This window comes from Rhea pennata, chromosome 16, assembly GCF_028389875.1.
Source record: "Rhea pennata isolate bPtePen1 chromosome 16, bPtePen1.pri, whole genome shotgun sequence".
Classification (NCBI taxonomy): Eukaryota; Metazoa; Chordata; class Aves; order Rheiformes; family Rheidae; genus Rhea; species Rhea pennata.
This window is the reverse complement of record NC_084678.1, coordinates 8,657,702-8,671,185: the sequence shown is the minus strand read 5'-3', so window position 1 is coordinate 8,671,185 and position 13,484 is coordinate 8,657,702. Positions and strand designations below refer to the sequence as shown.

At 39.0% G+C, this 13,484-nt stretch overlaps 1 protein-coding gene across 6 annotated transcripts in view; it reads left to right on the top strand.

The window, feature by feature from the left end:
• PREX1 (phosphatidylinositol-3,4,5-trisphosphate dependent Rac exchange factor 1) overlaps positions 1-13,484 on the top strand; it is a 171,796-nt gene that overhangs the window by 143,789 nt on the left and 14,523 nt on the right. For 4 of the 6 annotated variants that reach the window (XM_062589097.1, XM_062589100.1, XM_062589098.1 and 1 more), the window contains exons 19-26: positions 1,950-2,035; positions 3,646-3,782; positions 4,211-4,382; positions 6,476-6,663; positions 7,430-7,591; positions 8,151-8,361; positions 9,543-9,804; positions 11,398-11,604. In XM_062589097.1, coding sequence (XP_062445081.1) covers positions 1,950-2,035; positions 3,646-3,782; positions 4,211-4,382; positions 6,476-6,663; positions 7,430-7,591; positions 8,151-8,361; positions 9,543-9,804; positions 11,398-11,604 — 1,425 coding nt within the window. The remainder of the gene's footprint in view (positions 1-1,949; positions 2,036-3,645; positions 3,783-4,210; positions 4,383-6,475; positions 6,664-7,429; positions 7,592-8,150; positions 8,362-9,542; positions 9,805-11,397; positions 11,605-13,484) is intronic. The other 2 variants (XM_062589099.1, XM_062589096.1) reach the window with 1 other exon arrangement.

Genomic DNA, 13,484 nt, shown 5'->3' with positions numbered 1-13,484 from the left:
ATTTGATACAGAATTGCAGAATTTTAGTCCAGGATCTATTGATTTTTGTTCTTGGAGTTGTTTTTAATGGAATGAGTCATCAGCTAGTGTAAGTCAACACAGCTGCACTGAACTTTGCCATGAGATGGAAACGAATATCATAAATATCATAGAAGGTTTCTGTCCTGTGTTATTCACTTACAGATTTAATAAATTCAAAAGTGCCACATTTTAATTAACAGACAATTTGCCATCTGTCGCACCAGAATGGCACAGTCCAAAAGCAGGATATTGGTCCAGGTACTTGCAGGGCGTGCACACACTTGCTAATGCTCAATGTCTCTGCTCACTGAAGTTTCCTCTGGTTTAAAACCTCCTGCTCAAAATGAAAAGGCCTACAGACCACAAGACTTTCAGGTCCGTAGAGGCTTGCAAACACATAACACAATTCATTTCTTTTAGTTAACAATTATAAGGGTGTTGCTTAGTATGTTTTCACTCTGCAAACACGTGGAATTTACTCCATGTTTTACATGGAGCATTCACAGAACCTGAGCTTTGAGTCTGTCTTCAGACAAAAACTCACTCATCATATTCATCTTCCTGACACTCTGCATCAAGACCATGTATTGCAGCTGTCTTTAATTTTAAATTTCCACAAGCTGAGATAGTATTCCATATAGATACCCAGTCTGCCACAACTGGTCATGGAAAAGTAAAGTCTTAGCTCAGGATCGCTGTCTTGCTTATTGTTTGCTTGTTTACTCTTTACTCTTTATGTCACTTTAACATTGTTTTAATATCACTTTAATTCACAGAGTAGAGTAAATTACACTGAATTCCTTCCAAATCCTATAAAGCACAAACTTGCAGTTTTACTACGCAGTGTAAAGTAACTCTATCTTGCACATGTGAATATGTTGATTCAGAACTCTACTTGTTGCAGATGATACATTTTATCTCAGTGATTATTAAAATCTAATTCCATGTTAAAATTTGCTAGAAGGCTTTTTACAGAAGCATTAGCCCAATTGCTTGAGTATGGATGTCTCTCTTAAAATTGGCAGTCCCAACTAACGTTAAGTGTTGGGAAATCTGTCATCCATCTCCTAAGACTACTAAGTGGATTGATTTGCCTTTGGGCCTAACCTTAGGGAAATTAGAAAGGACAGAAAATATGAAGAAAGTCTACATTGCTGCTGCCCAAGTTCTTTCAGTCTTTTAGATATTTGAAATAATTTTTTGAAGTTGTCATTACAGCAATAAAGTATTAAAAATCATAATCTGCAGAAGCAGTAGCTGAAGTGGTAAGTTAGATCGTGATGACCACATTGCTATTTGGGATTAGCACCTCCCTTTACTGGCTTCTTCACATACATTTTTAAAGGAATCTTTTTACTTCACTGTGCACTGGGGAGCATGGGACTGCAGCACTGTCTGGTCTTCTGTGCTGCACTTCAGGAAAGACTGATTGGAGTCCGGGGACAGTAATCATCATCATCATCATGTGGTCTAGGAAACATCTTGTAAACAAAGATTGAAGAGCTGAGGTCACTAAGCCTACAGAAGAGACGACAGTAACATATAAGTACATCAAAGGCTGCTGCAAAAGTTCTCTTCCACGAACAGGACAAATAGGGCTTTAGTTGGTGCAAGGAAGATTCAGATTAGACATTTGGAGAAACGTTATAACAGAAGTAGTGGAAATAGATTGCCAGGAAGTTTGTGGAATCTTTATATGTCTTTAAAAATAGGTTAAAGAGACATCTAGATACAGCTATTCCTGCCTTGGAGAATGGAGCGGGACTGGACGATTTTTTCAGGCTCCGTTATTTATTTGCAAACTGTGCGAGTGTTTTCTTTAATACAGAACACAGTTGTGAATGCCAGTAAAAGACACTGTTAGAACTGCTCAGAGCTCTGGCACGCTAACAAAATGCTGTTTTGTTTTCTCCTTGATTTTCCTGCAGGATTATTAAAATCCCAGATTGTCCTGAAGCACTTTGCTTTCAGATACGGGGAGCAGCACCACCATATGTTCATGCGGTAGGAAGAGGTAAGTAGAGACTGTGGTATAGTTAAAGTTGGAGTACACCTAAGTGTGTGTGTGAGAGAGAGAGAGCAAGATTCAGGATTCATTGTCAAACTAGTTCTAAATAAGTTCTAACAACATATTTTAATAACCGTAATGCCTAGGAACCCCTATCATAGACAAAAATCCCACTCAAATATAAAACATAGAACAAAGGGGTGATTCCTGCTTCAGAGTATTTAAAATCTAAATACAATCTAAGAATATTGTTTCATGATAATAAGCTGAGCGTTGGTCACTATCTCATTGACACAAACCAGGAGTAACTTAGTTCCACTGTAGAAGCAGTTTGCTAGTATTACACTCCTCAGGATTGCAGAAAGGCTCTGGAGGAAGCATGGTCACTTGAACTCTTCCAACCTCGAAAAACACCTGCATAACGATCCTAACCTGGTTGCCTGTAAGACCAGTAAGCGATAGTTTACAGCCACAGGGAGTAAAGAGTTAAAACTAAAGTGTCTGAGAAAAATTCAAGGCATGATTCTGTCTGCTACTTCCTCGATTTGTTGTCGGTGGTCAGCTATAGTGGGGACCACTGCCGTTACGAATGCGCTGACAGGCTCTTCAGAGGACAGACCGTGTTTCTTAATATTACAGGTTATAATGTCAGGCTGGAAGGCTACTTTTCCTTTTATATTGGTTTATATTGCTGTAAATTACCAATATAAGATAGAGGCAAACTGTTTGGTCCTTTTAAAGGAGAAAACAGTTTTCCAGACACGTCACCAGTTCTGTAACTGAAATGCAAACTTCAGTATAATACATGCGATAATAAATATGCATAGCTAGAATATAGAAAACAGTCAACACCTAAATGTGCCTAGCAACATCCTCAGGGAGGCATATTAATACACCCTTTCATATCAGCACCTATAATCACTTTTTAACAGACTAAAGAGTGCAAACTGGAAGTGTCAGCTAAGATGATTTCCTTTTTTAGGGCTTCACTAGCAAAGCTCAGATTGTGTTTGGAGTAAAAGTGGGTGAATTTTAAATTAGGGTGCCTTAAAAAGTTAATCACCTTAACTGTAGATTTCTAGGAGCTGGATTTGGATCTGAATCTTGTTCATGTGAATCTGGAGTAAATCCACTGAAGTTGATTACTTTGCTCTATACTTACTCAAATTTTATGTACATCATAATCTTGCTGTTAGACCCCTGGTAAATGGCATAGCAGATAAGTGTTCTGCATCATTCAGATGCAACAAGTTGAAACATATATAACTGTTTACATTTGTAGGCCTTAGCTAACATAAATATAAGGCTATAAGGACCATCTAAGATTCCCAAATGATTTCCCGTAGGAATTTCAATTCATAGCATAAATGTATTCAGCTCTTGGGGGGGGACTCTATTTTTCCCAGCACTACCGAAAATATGAAAGATCGATACACAATGTTTTCCTCATCAACAAAGCATTCCTAGGATAAGTAATTAGCAAAACCATGACAGCCTCTGAAATAGCTTTGCTTCCTACTCTCCTTAACCAGAACCCTTTGTAACCTTTCCAGCGCTCTCTTCCACTGTCAGATAGATGGCTTCACTGTCTGAATCCTCTCTTTTCTCTTTTTCAGGATCTGAGGCTGCAGCTGTAGGCCTTCATCCAGGGCAGTGCATTTTGAAGGTTAATGGGAATAATGCAACACATGCAAATTATATTGAAGTTCTGGAGCACTTTACAGCGTATAGGACCAGACAACATGAAGCACTGGTATGAATACAAGGCCTTAAAGGAAATATATTAATTTCTCCCCTTCTTCCATTTTTTATGATCCCTAAATATTCAGAAAAACAGCTTAAACAAATTTGTTTTGACTTAATTACTCCTGTACCAATGTACATGTAATGATGATGTGATTAAGAGAGTGGATAGCCTACAATTGGCTGTAGTTGCCAGATATCTACATATAACACACCAATTCACCACACTACATAGACTACTACGTATTATTAACTATTGCTAAAACTAAAAGTGCATCCAGCTATGGGTATAGATTTTATACACTCCAAAATTCAAAGGAAGGCTGGGGTCAGCTTAGAAGATAGAAAATTGACATCCAGGTTCACATTTGTAGTCCAAACCTAGAGCAATCAGGCGTTTTTACTGAGGTCATAGTTTAAGCCTGTATCTTTTGAAAGGGATTGTACCAGTGGGTATACAGAACACATGAGGATGCTGAGGAGGACAGAGCCCAGCAATCCACGTCCAATGCCTATCTGAATGGCAGTCATCCTGGGTCCAGCAAAGAAGAGCCTTCACTGGAAGGAGATGCAGAATCGGATCCCCTACAGAACAGCCAACAGGAATCAGGTAAAGATTCTCATGGGCAAAAGAAATCTAGGGAAGATTCAGGTGCTTTCAAATCAGAAGGAAGGAAAACTGCAGTAGAAATATGAAATGTAATTATTATTGTGGAAAATCTCTTGTTTCAGCAGAGCTCTGGAATAAAATGAAGCCTGTCAGAGGAAGTAGTCTCACACTGCAGTTTATATAGGAGAAACTAAAACTGAGATACCTGTAGAAATCATACCCCTGTGACTCTGAAGAAGCATATGCTCTGCTCTGAAGAGATAACAGAAATTCACCATGTATTCTTAGATATCTGTTTCCTGCTAGTGTCTTAGAGAATCTTTATAAGTATCAATGTCATTTATTATGTAGGTAGAAGGGAAAAAACCTCTTGGTACAGCTACTTTTATTAGCTGTAATAGCCACATGTAGTAAATGACTAGGGTCTTGCATGCTGAGAAGGCAAGTACTAATTGGAGTTATTTAGTTGATAGCTTTGACGTCAAGCCACAGACAAGTATAATAACAAAGTGTCTGAGAGATAGGTTAGCATATACCACACTGGAAATTAATTTTCACGGAACAAAGCTCTCTCCTATGCCATGTGTAGTAATTGGTATGCGCTTACGCATGAGGCTACTAAATAAGGGAGACCGTCATGTACAACTAGGGAGCAAGCCTCATTAGCAAGCCTTCATAAATTTAGCTAAGTGACAAAAATAGGTGAAAATGGTGATGAAGGGGGGTTCTCATGTGGGCCCTATGGGCATGTCATCTCTGTGGTTACTACTACAGGCTATTCCAAGCAAGTGCAGTGCTTAGTTTTACCAGAAATTCTAAACAAAGCCAAGAAAACTGTGATCACAAGTCTGGATTGGCACATGCTAGCTTCTGAAAGGCAGATGTAGACAACTCAGCTCACATATACTAATATTCTAATCTACTTTTGCTGCAGTGGAACTGTATTTGCCTGAGTGAGAGAGTATATATACCCACACTGGCAGAACTAGGGTCCTAGCAAGAAACAGGCTTGATATACTACCTTCTGCAAACACTGTTGGCACTTTTGGCTCAAAGGAGCAAAGAAATCCCATCCTTTCTGATCTGAATAGCTCAGGAATACCTCCTGGTAGCCCTTGCAGACCAAGAGATTACAGGCAACAGCAGCTGGAGAGGGAGGATCTGTGAGTAACTCTACCTAGAACAAGGTTATGTTTTCTGTGCTTAAATACTCCACCATTTAAAATGACTTTGTTGATCTAGAGCAGGTTTTTGGAGCATTTTATTGCCATGTCAGCAAAATGTGTGGATATACTTCCTCCAACTTAGAAAAGCCTAACTCCTGATTTACTTTCACGTTTAGAGCTTACTAGGAAGAGTAGATTTTAAAAGAGAATACTGAAACCAGATTCATTCCAAAGGACTGAGCCTGGGCTCTCTGAACACTATTGGCAGCCTCTTTAGGACTTGCATGAATCTCATGTAAGCCTTGGTGAGCTGGTAGTCTAATAGCCAAACTGCAGTTCCACAGCAGAATAGCTGGCGTAGAGCCCTGGTAGAGGCAGGTAAGCAGTCCTCTGGCAGATCTCATTCTGACTGGACCTTAAAGCCATTCTCTGGTGCCAGTAGCATTGTCTGTGCATGAAAATGTTATCTCCTCCTCCCATCTCACTTTTGTATCTACATGCAAAATGCATCTGGAGGACATCCTACAACTTGGACAGAAAAGGGGCAGGTCTTCCAGGGGGTTGTTTACAAACCCACAAGACTCTAAAATTAACATACTTTGAGAGTTTCTGCTAGGATCTGTGTATCTGAATGCTAAACAGAACTAAAAATGGTGTCGTGTCCTGTGCACAGATGTGTGCATACATGCATACAAGAACATCAGAATATGGATTGGAGCATGTGGATTGACTCCTATCATGGCCTCCAGCAGTGCCCAGCAGCAAAGGTCTTGGGAGGAGCACATGTCTTCCTTAGAAGACTCTCCCAGCCTCTAGCAGTTTGTAGTTCAGAGACTTCTTGAGCCAAAAGTTGTGTCTTTGCATTTCATACCTCTCAACAGATTTCTGTGCAGGTGTGCTGCCTCTAATGACTTGTTTTGGTTTCAGCCCAAACAGCACAGGCCATCAGCTCTCCACTGATCATTAGTGAAGAAACAGCTCTCATTAGCCTGACTGTGGATAACACCCACCTGGAGCATGGCGTGGTGTATGAATACGTCAGCAGCGCAGGAATCAAATCCTTTGTTTTAGAGAAAATTGTAGAACCAAAAGGTTGCTTCAATCTCACTGCAAAGGTACCAGACATTGTACATTGCCAGCTTCATTCTTAAACAGGACAAGGAGGCCACTAATCTCAGAATTCCCCTGGTGCTTGGCTTAGCGCTTCTGATGAGGAAGAACCTGCTCTTCTCAATGCTGCCTGGAGTTCTCTTAACTAGAATGCACCCAGTTACAACAGCTTTTTCTTGGTATGGGCAAGTCAGCGAATGCATGGAGGATTTCAGCTGTTAGGGGCCTGAAGGTGGCCCTCTGCTGTGGAATTCTCCCTTTTTTCTGTCTGGTAAAGCATTCTTTGCTGATACTCAAGGTTAATCTTCTCAGGCAACAATTGCTTTACCTTGGAAAAAAAATCTGGCAGCTTTTTGCCATCTGATGGGGTGGGTAGATGGCTAAAGGAAACAGATAGAACTGCTGCTATCAGAAACCACCAATGCTTAGTATTTTGGTCCAGATGCGCACAATAATGAGATAATAGTAAATATTTCCATCACATCCCAATAACATTATTATGTCCAATGAAAAGGAAAGCATGCCAGAGCAGGTAACTTTGACAGTGGCTATTTTGAGCTATGTCAGTTATTCTGAGAATTTCTGACAAATGTATTTTGAACCTGGGGTTAGAAATGATAATGGTTCCCAGCTGATAATAAAGGCAACTTGTTTTGAAGGCAGCTTTTTTGAACCATGTCAATATATGGGCTTTATTGTTTATTCAGTGGAAGAAAACTGCATTTGCCCTCACTGCCAGTCTTATATCATAGACTCTTTCTTCTCATTTAGATTTTGGAGGCTTTTGCTGCAGAGGACAATCACTTCATAAGGAATTGCAAAAGGCTTATATCCCTGAGCAGTGCGGTGGCCACCATGCCCCAGTATGAATTCCGGCAAATCTGTGACACTAAGCTGGAAAGCATTAGCAGAAGGCTCGCAAACTACCAAGAGGTACAATGTTACTAGTTATTGGTGAAGTCTCAAGACAGTACTTCATTGCAATGACTGGGTCTTGGTATTCTTTGTTTATGAATCTGAACTGCGTTAGAAGTAGGTGTCATAGTGGCATGAAAACAGCTCTGCAAGTTAATTAGATTGCAAGTTGTGAGAGGAAAGGAACATATTTGTAAAGCACTCCTTTCAGCTTGTCAGGGCTGAGTTGGAACATATTATTGCGGATCCATCTCCACCTTATGAGTGAATAAATGTAGCCACAAACGAATGATCAGTGTCTGATTTGTAGACTTAATACGAGCATATGTACAGTGTATAACAGTGCAAGTAAACTAAATGTGCTCTTTTGTGCAATTATGTGAGTTGTTTGAAAAGATAGAAAGTAGTTAATTGTTTTCATTTGTTTTATGAATTTTTTGAGTGGAAGAAGTGTTATTTCAGCTGCAGTAAAAATCGTATGATTCTAGAATAGAAGAATGGCAGGAATAAAAAAGGATTGTCTACGTTGTATCAGATTTTTGCAAGGGAAGTAGCACGTTTGCTTTATTTCTCCCAGTTTGCAGATGAATTGAAGACAAAGGTGAGCCCAGCCTTCAAACAAGCCATTATGGAACCACATTCCCTTAACAGCATGGATTTCTGCCCCACCAACTGCCATGTTAACCTCATGGAGGTGTCATACCCCAAAAACACTACCTCAGCAGGGAGGTCGTTCAGCATTCGCATTGGACGGAAACCTTCTATTATTGGTCTTGATCCAGAACAAGGTGCTAATTAATTTTCAAAACCTATTGGTATTATCTTCATAGAAAGTTGTGTCTTTTTACTTCTCAAAATGTTGCAAAGAAATACAGCCTTGCCAGTAGCTTTTTTTTCTAGTAAAATGATAGCCGGGTTATACTGTAAAATATTAAGGCCTTTATGGATAGAGAGGCATCAGGTTAAACATTTTTACCAGCTGGGCAGTGTGGTTATCTCATATAACTAAGTGTCCTGTTTGGACCTTGTAGAACTGACTTATCGACTAAAAGAAAAGTAATGAGAGCTTAAAAAAAAGTAGCTTTGTACTGTGAAGAGAGGTTGTATTCAGGTGGAAAATCTTAGTCAATCAGATTGTAGTGCTGTTACCTGTAGTCATCACTAAATAAATTCCAGCTATTTGGGCTAGGAGTCTCTACTCTGTCAAGGGGATCTATTTTGTGATGAATGGGCACTACACAGCATTTGTCCTACAAGCTGAATATTTGAGTTCCAACATTTCATCATTATAATCTCACATAATATGCTTCTGTTTCATTGTCTGGCAAGCTCAGAGTGCAGGAATGTTTGGAATGGACACATGGAAAAGTAGACAAACCAGTGTATTCAGGAATAGTGTTGACAGTTTTCAAAACAAAGTCAATAACTGCTAACTTAAAAATATTAAAATTCTATAGTATTTTAAATGTGATCTGAGGTGGCTAATAAAGTACCATATACTTCTTGTCAGCATTTCTAAATGAAAGAGGTTTTTATCTATCTATATTTTAACACATAATCCCATTTCTTTTATATATATAAATATATATGTAATAGCGTTGTTTTTTATTTATATATTTATGTATATAGATTCCTTTTTATATAGAAAAATATATAATTGTGTGTGCTTGTGTGTGAGAGAGTAGTCAAAATGCATAGTATAGAGGTGGATGCTATCATTACTTCCATAACTAGACTCTTTCTGGACTGCAGTAACTTAAAATATTTAGTTAGCTTGCAGGGAAAAAATATTCTTTTTTTAAAAAAAGAAACACTTCTGTCAGAGTGTGAACTTGCAAAATAATTCTGGAAAATGTTTTTTTATATTAATTCCATTCGTATTAAAAATTTTCCCATCCCAAAATATCACTATTGGGATGGAGTGCAAAAAGGCATGAGAGCCATACTAACTAGACTCTTCATTGTTTAGTAGGTACCTTAAATCCAGTCTCATACACTCAACATTGCATCACCACTATGGCTGCACCATCCTGGAGATGCCTGGCCCCCGAAGATGGAGATCTTGATGGTAGCTTTGGCCAGCAGAATGGAGGAACAAGTCAGGAGGAAAGGGGACTCAGTTTTCTGCTGAAACAGGAAGACCGGGAGATACAGGACTCCTACTTGCACCTCTTTAACAAACTTGACATTGCAGTGAAGGAGATGAAGCAATATGTCTTTCAGATAAATAAGTGAGTAGAGAATCCAGTATGTACTGCAGAGAGCAATTCTTACAAAATGGAGGCATTACCCCCCGGAAAATACATTGTGCCTATCAACAGCAATTGTTATACTCTGTTCTGTTGTACTTTCCCATTTACACATACATTTACCTTACTGCTCCTTGCTAGCTGTGAAGTTCAAACCTCCTCCTCTGCTGATCCACTACTGTATATATATAACTGTCATTTACTCCTCAAAGTCTACCTGAATTCAACAGCCACTATTCTGCTCCTTCATGTGTACTATATTCTAATATAATAATCTATTTGCTGCCGATAGTGGTTTTGGAAATCCAAATAGACAGAGTCCGTAGCCTTGAGATATTTTCTACCATAAGGCCAACTAAGCAAAACTCATGAGCTGAGGCAGCTTTGTGTTTGGGACCTACTTTTTCCTTTTCCCTTTGAGTCTTTTTGCCATCATGTGTCTCCTAGGAAAAGTAATGAAGGATTTAAGTAATGGGTCTGGTGGGCAAATACAGCAGTGCAACATAGAAGAAGACAGAGCAATGAGAGGAGAGGAAGGAGGCAAAAGTGTGATGGGAGTAAAGATGATCGACAAAGAAATCAATGACCTAGGAAGGCTTATGTGGGAATTGAGCTAACGTCCTATCTTTTATTGAGGGACCAATAAAACATGCCCTCCTGTGAAAGCAGAAGATGTTTTCATTCTACCATGAGCAAAAGGAAGGGTTCGGCCTTGCCTTCTGTTCTAGTTTGTCTGAGCTTAAACCACTGGCACAGTCCTTCACAGATCAAGTGAAAAAGTCTCTTAGTAAACAAGGTTATAGTTTAGCAAATACAGGATATGCACAGAAATCTGTAAGGATTTCAGCCTGACTCAGTAGAATGAGACTAGTTCAAAGAACTACAAAATGTTGACTAAAAGCATCCCACCACTGGTCAGTGATGAGCAGATTTATGATGTATACTTTGTGGGTTTAGGCGTGCTAGTTAGTGTCTAAAAAGACTTGGGAGGTTACTAGGAGGAGGTGGCAAGGGGAAGCAAGAATATTTGTACACAATATTTTATTTCAGCAAATAATTACACTTATCTTCCAAGACACATGTTGCAGAAGAATTTGGGTGGTGTTCTGCTCCTCCTGCTAGAGGTTTACATTGCATTTTTTTCATCCCAAATTAAGCATTAAAAAGGGAGTCTGAAAAATCATATATAAAATTCATCTGGACTTGTTAAAGACAGTAGCTTTGCTTTAACCTGCCTGAATTGGGAGATTTGGGGCTTGTTTTAGAGCAAGAGAGGGGTTAGATCAATTTTGTGTGGATAAACCAGTCACAATCTTATCCTCTTAGCCAAGTTTAATATTACACTTAGAGATACAAACAACTGAAAAATTGACCTTTTATGAATTTATGACCTTTAATGAATTTCCGTGAACTGCTATCAGAGCTCACAACTTTACAAAGCTGTAGTTTATGTACAGTTCAAATACTGGCAAGTTCGCTTTTGATTTCACATATCTGAATTCCAATCATAGTCATGATACTTAGTTTCTGAGGTTACCCACCAGTCATTGACAGCAGCATGTTTCACTCTTGCAGACTTTTGTCCACCATAACAGAGCCTACAGAAGGTGGTGCATGTGAGCCTCCATCCACAGATGAGACATCTCCACCTTCCCTGGGAGCAGAAGAGAGTGATACTGACAAAGCTGAGCATGGTGGCATCAAGAAGGTTTGCTTCAAAGTTTCTGAGGAGGACCAAGAAGACTCTGGACATGACACAATGAGTTTTAGAGATTCCTACAGGTTAGTCCAGAGATAGATGTGTCTTTTTCACCTTACTGAATAGAATTTTGAAGTTCTAATCCTGCCATGGATTCACCAAGCAGGAGGGCCAACCAGGCAATAGCTGGTTCCCCTTGCCCAAAATCACACAATTGTCACATGAACTCTGCTAAAGTTATGTAGCAGTACCTGCAACTCTTTTCCTCTTCTTTATCTCTCTCATTTTGTCTCAATGTTATAGTAGTAGACAACAAATTAATAGACTGGGATTCTTTTCTCAGAGCAGATTGCCCACTATTTACACCAGTAAGTATATCTTGCATGACCAGAATGTCCGGTATCCAGTCGGAAGGTTCCAAAGTGTACTGCATGTACATGAATGTTGTGTATTTCTCAAAAGTTCACCAGTTGGGCTCCATGCAATGTCAATCTGAACAGGTTTTTGAAGGTTACATTGCATAAGAAGCAAATGTCAGCCTTGAGGCAAGCATGCATCTGATGCTGTACCACGAGGATTACCACTCTGAGTAGCTCTGCACTGAGAAGTGATGAATTGCCATGTGACTTCTCCTAGCAGAAGGGAGGTCCAGACTTTTCAAAAGTGCATCTACATTCCTGTTATTAGTGTTTTGTTAGGGCTTTTCTGTTACTAAGAGTTTTCCTATTCTTGAGAAAGTTATGGGAATAGAGTTAAATAAGAGATTGCTGCGCTTGCCGTATTTAACCACACCATCTAGAATTCTCTGTTTGGGCTCTCTTCCTCCTTCTGAACCGTGCTGCTCACATAAGGCTTTATATCACAACAAATGGTACAGTAGTAGAAAGCACCAGAACTCCAGCAGAGTTTACAGAGCTTCAATATAAACTGACTTTAAAGGGATGATTCTTGCTGATCTGAGGACCTTCACAACAATCTTTCATAAAACAGTCTAGTGTGACTTTCCCCTTCTGTTCCATATAATTGGGAACCACAGAAGCTCAGCAGAGTTTGCAGACTGCTTGACCTTATAATAGCTGCTATTGCAAGGGGATTTTTCAGTTCAAGTCTGCAAGCAATTTTCCCAGAAGTCTAAGATACTAAGAAAGAGAAATGGATGTCCAGCTTTTTATTTTTAATGGGCCTTTGAAACCACAAATACAAATATTTCTTCAGCTGTCTCAAAATCTTGTTTTTGAGACTTAATTAACTGTGCTTTTCTTAGAATATTTGCTACCAAAGGAAATCTCACACACTCCAAGTCTATCTTTCTTGTGAGGAAACAGTTGAAGAAATTAAACAAGTTGTGATCATGTCTGACCATTGCAATTCTGCATCCTTAATAGGTCATTTTAACATTCATAGTAAGACTGTAGGACTTTTCCTATACATAGGAGTAAGGACAATCTCCAAAGAGTTATGAGGATTAGAATACTTTAAATGAATGATACATCCTTACAACTTCCATATTATAAGCCTGAATCTATTCTGGGTAACAAAATGAGATCAAAACCAGAGTCTCTGTGAGGCTCCCACTTGCTCCAAAATTTCACGCATAAAGGCAAGATGAGACAGATTTTTCTGTCTTACCTTTATTAGACAGAGACAGAGAATTAAGCATAAATTATAGATAATAGTTACTCAAATGGGAATAAAATGTATTTTAATAGTTTTTGATCTGAAAAACTACTACTGAGGAGCTACAAAAAACGGCAAATTACAGTTAAACATCATTTGCATTGGCCTTCTTTCTCAGGAATCATTAAGAGTGTCATTCAGATTTCATAAGAATTTGTACTGCAATATAGTTACCTTAAATTTTCTTCAGAAAAAATAGATTTCTTTGATTACAGTTTTAACAAAGGACAGGCAAGAACTTATATCAGAGACCAGGCATCTTTTAACTGCTTTTACTTATTTTCCT